This window comes from Rhagoletis zephyria, unplaced genomic scaffold (genome assembly GCF_001687245.7).
Source record: "Rhagoletis zephyria isolate East Lansing unplaced genomic scaffold, Rhagoletis_zephyria_1.1 Rzeph_scaffold_00051, whole genome shotgun sequence".
Taxonomy (NCBI): Eukaryota; Metazoa; Arthropoda; class Insecta; order Diptera; family Tephritidae; genus Rhagoletis; species Rhagoletis zephyria.
Window position 1 is genome coordinate 448606 of NW_016157135.1, and position 3363 is coordinate 451968.

Here is a 3363-nt window from a genome sequence, read left to right on the forward strand (position 1 = left end):
CTGCACCTGCTTCTTCTGGAAGAAAAAGAAAACGTTCGGGAGAAGTGATCAGAATCATGCAGGAACACACAGAATTGCTAAGGAGTGTTGTGGATGATACCAAGGTGCTAACAAATGAGGTTGTTACTGCCATAAGGGAACAAAATGACACCTCGAAAGAGTTTTTAAAGTTGATGAAGGTTTTAATAGATAAGATTTAGAAAATAAGTGTACATACACTCGTCGTAATAGCTATAAATCCACCACACATTGAAAAGTTTTACCCACTAACATTTTTATTATTTAATTTTTTTTTATAAAAATACATGTCTATTCTTAAGCAAAAACTGTACAAATCCACATTTCAAATAGTAGATAACTTATGCAAAAATGCATCTATATGTTCAGCTTTTTAATACTGTTTTTTAGAGAGATTTGTAGTATGCAGTTTTATAGCCTGTCAAATTTTATTAAAACAAAGTGCAAGTGTGAAGTTTCTGAAAAATTCCGCTGACTTCAGGCAATTTTTTTGTTTTCGGTTTTGGTAATTTTCCTTCATATAAAAAAATGTCAAACATACTTTGTATGGAGGAAAATACGTTACGCTGCCAGCAAAAAGAATTGCCGAAATTCAGCGGGATTTTTTAGAACTTTACACTTACACTTAATTCTACTAAAATTCAACGGGCTATAAAACTGCATATTAAAAATGTTTCTAAGAAACAATAAAAAGCTCAAAACTTAGATGTAATTTTACAGAAATTTTCTACTGTTTGAAATTTGGAATTATACAGTTTCTGATTAAAAATAGACTATATAGAAGAAAACTTAAATTAAATAATAAAAAATAGTTAGTAAAACTTGTGAATGTAGGGTGGGTTACAGTTATTAAGACGAGTGCATGTTAAAATTAATATCTTTAAAAATAAGTGAAATGACAAATGAATAGACTGAATTTTCTTTTAATTTTATAGTTATTAGATTAAGACGACTGAATATTAAAATTAATTTCTTTAAAAATAAGCGAAATGTCAAATGAATAGACTGAATTTTGTTTTAATTTTATAGTTATAAGATTAAGACGAGTGAATGTTAAAATTAATTTCTTTAAAAATAAGCCAAATGTCAGAAATGTATAGACTGAATTTTGTTTTAATTTTATAGTTATTAGATTAATAGGTTGTTATAGTTAGTAAGTAGTGTTAATGAAAAAATTGACAGAAAAAGATAGTTAATAGTAAAAAAGTGGATTAATAAAAGAATGAATGTAATGTACATAAATAAACTTTTATTTATTGCTGTTTCCGGATATAGATTAATGTTTATAGGAAACTTGTAATATTTTTGCTTACGGAAACTGCGAGCTATTGCATTTCTAATAGCGGACGCATTCACGTCATTCTCGCCGACTCTTGTAGTGTGCCTTGGCTGATTTCTAGCATTAATATCTTCTCTTGAATCTTGCATCCAACCAATAGAAACTTCGTCGTTTTCTAATTTCAAGAAGTTGTGCAAAATGCAGCACGTTCTAATTATGGTATTTATGTTTTTTGGGGCGACTTGTAAACCTCTACCTATTTTTCTGAACCGTGCTTTAAGTTGACCGAATGCATTTTCGATTAGACGACGACACCTAGATAGTTGGTAGTTAAAGGTTTTTTCTATAGACGGCTGATTCGGCGAATATGGAAACGGTTTCATCATATACCGGGAGAGGCGAAAAGCAGAATCGCCTATTAGTAGAACGGGTACATTGATGCCGCCTATGAATTTGCTATTCTGCGTAAAAATATCGGCAGTTTCATGGAATCTTTTCAATGTACTCTTTTCGAAAATGTAAGAGTCGTTGTTTCTACCAGTAGATCCAATATTTATGTAAGTAAATTTTGATCTGTAAAAAGTTTAGGCATTACATTAAATTGTTATAAAGAAATTTGAATAAAGGTTTCAATATACCGGTGGTAACAGCTCGCTAGCAAGATCACTGAATACCAACCCTTGTAGTTGTAATAGTCTGTTGCATCATCTTTTGGTGGTTGAACTTCTATGTGGCAGCCATCCACAGCTCCAAAGCATTGAGGAAACCCAGTTTGCGCGAAGCCATCAACAACTTTTCTGATTTCGTGTTGGTTTGGAGGATATGAATTAATGCAATCAGATAGATTTTCGCATACTGCTTGGCAAAAATCCAAAACAATTTCGCCAACAGTACTGCGTCCTACTCCGAAAAGACTTGCAACAGTCCTGTACTCCGCTGCAGATCCCAATGCGAATAGTGAGATAGCCACTCTTTTATGAAGTGGAATACATGGCCTCATATGAGTGTTCGCCTTTTCGATGCCTCGAACTTTTTCACAAATTCTCCGAAAAGCATTTCTATTGAGTCGAAAATTTTCTTTGAAACGATTTTCGTCCATTAAAGGAACATCACGCTCCCAAAATGTGCCGCTGCGATCCTTTAAAGAATATCGCATATTTATTGTACTAATGGAAATAAAAGATATGCTTACCAATTTCCACAGCTGCCTTTCTCTTATATGAGGAAGTGTAACAATCCCAGCTTCAAACATCGTGGTAAGGTCTATGCTTGCCAATGAATTAATTATTTTCATATTGTTGAATAATTTTAGGAGAAGAATGTTAAGTTTTTTTTTTAAATAATATGTTTTTTGCAAACAAATTAGCTGCTAATCGTATTTTTTCTCTCCTTTCCATTTTGAGCTCAAAGTTTTTGTCAAATCAGCTGATAACTAAATGCGCAGGTAGAAGAAGAAAATTTGTTATGCACAATGGTGCTGTCTGTCAGGGGTAAAAATCGTATCTGCATTTGTGCCACTTAATTCAACTTAACTCAGCCTGTCTGTCTCCGCTATAAGTTTTCAGGATTCGCTTATCCGTTTTTACCACTTTTGGCCGTTCTAGTCCAATTGTGCGACATGATCGTGATAGAGATCTGGTTCAATTTCTGTTTGTTTTATTTCACTGATAATTTGGGAGTACGGTTTGGTAGCACTGGCATATGAATTTATACACAAACCGATATTCAGACTTGTTTCAAATAAATCGCCTTTATGTTAAATATTTATGTAAGTGAATATTATTTCGTTTAAATCTACTTTTCCCCATTTAGTAGGTTTATTTTTATAATTTTGTCTTCCTCGTGATAGTAGTGTAGCACATATCAACTGTTGCACACCTACTGTAACATATCTCAATTGTAACACACATTAACTGTTCTAGCTTCAGGTAAAAAACTTATAAATGTAATATACAAAGAATATTCATTCATAATTATACTAGCAGAGAATAACTAAGAAAAAAAATGTTGCTGCAAATTTAAAATTATTACTACAGTAGTGAAAAAGTTATTGCTGCCAACTCCAA

The 3363-nt window shown here is 32.4% G+C and overlaps 1 protein-coding gene across 1 annotated transcript; it reads right to left on the reverse strand.

Annotated features, from left to right (window-relative positions):
- Nucleotides 1–1009: 1009 nt before the first annotated feature.
- On the reverse strand, nucleotides 1010–2846 carry LOC108368434 (uncharacterized). Its single transcript, XM_017623286.1, has 3 exons — nucleotides 2490–2846; nucleotides 1936–2435; nucleotides 1010–1870 (listed from the first exon to the last, which is right to left on the reverse strand). The coding sequence occupies exons 1-3, from the start codon at nucleotides 2589–2591 to the stop codon at nucleotides 1147–1149; spliced, it is 1326 nt and encodes a 441-aa protein (XP_017478775.1). The 5' UTR covers nucleotides 2592–2846; the 3' UTR covers nucleotides 1010–1146.
- Nucleotides 2847–3363: the final 517 nt, after the last annotated feature.

Excerpts from the sequence above, each read along its gene's own strand:
- LOC108368434 (XM_017623286.1), bottom strand. The coding sequence starts at position 2,591 with ATGAAAATAATTAATTCATTGGCAAGCATAGACCTTACCACGATGTTT. Across the intron at positions 2,436-2,489 it reads AAAGGCAGCTGTGGAAATTG|GATCGCAGCGGCACATTTTG; the intron begins GTAAGCATATCT and ends TATTCTTTAAAG. Across the intron at positions 1,871-1,935 it reads CTAGCGAGCTGTTACCACCG|ATCAAAATTTACTTACATAA; the intron begins GTATATTGAAAC and ends AACTTTTTACAG.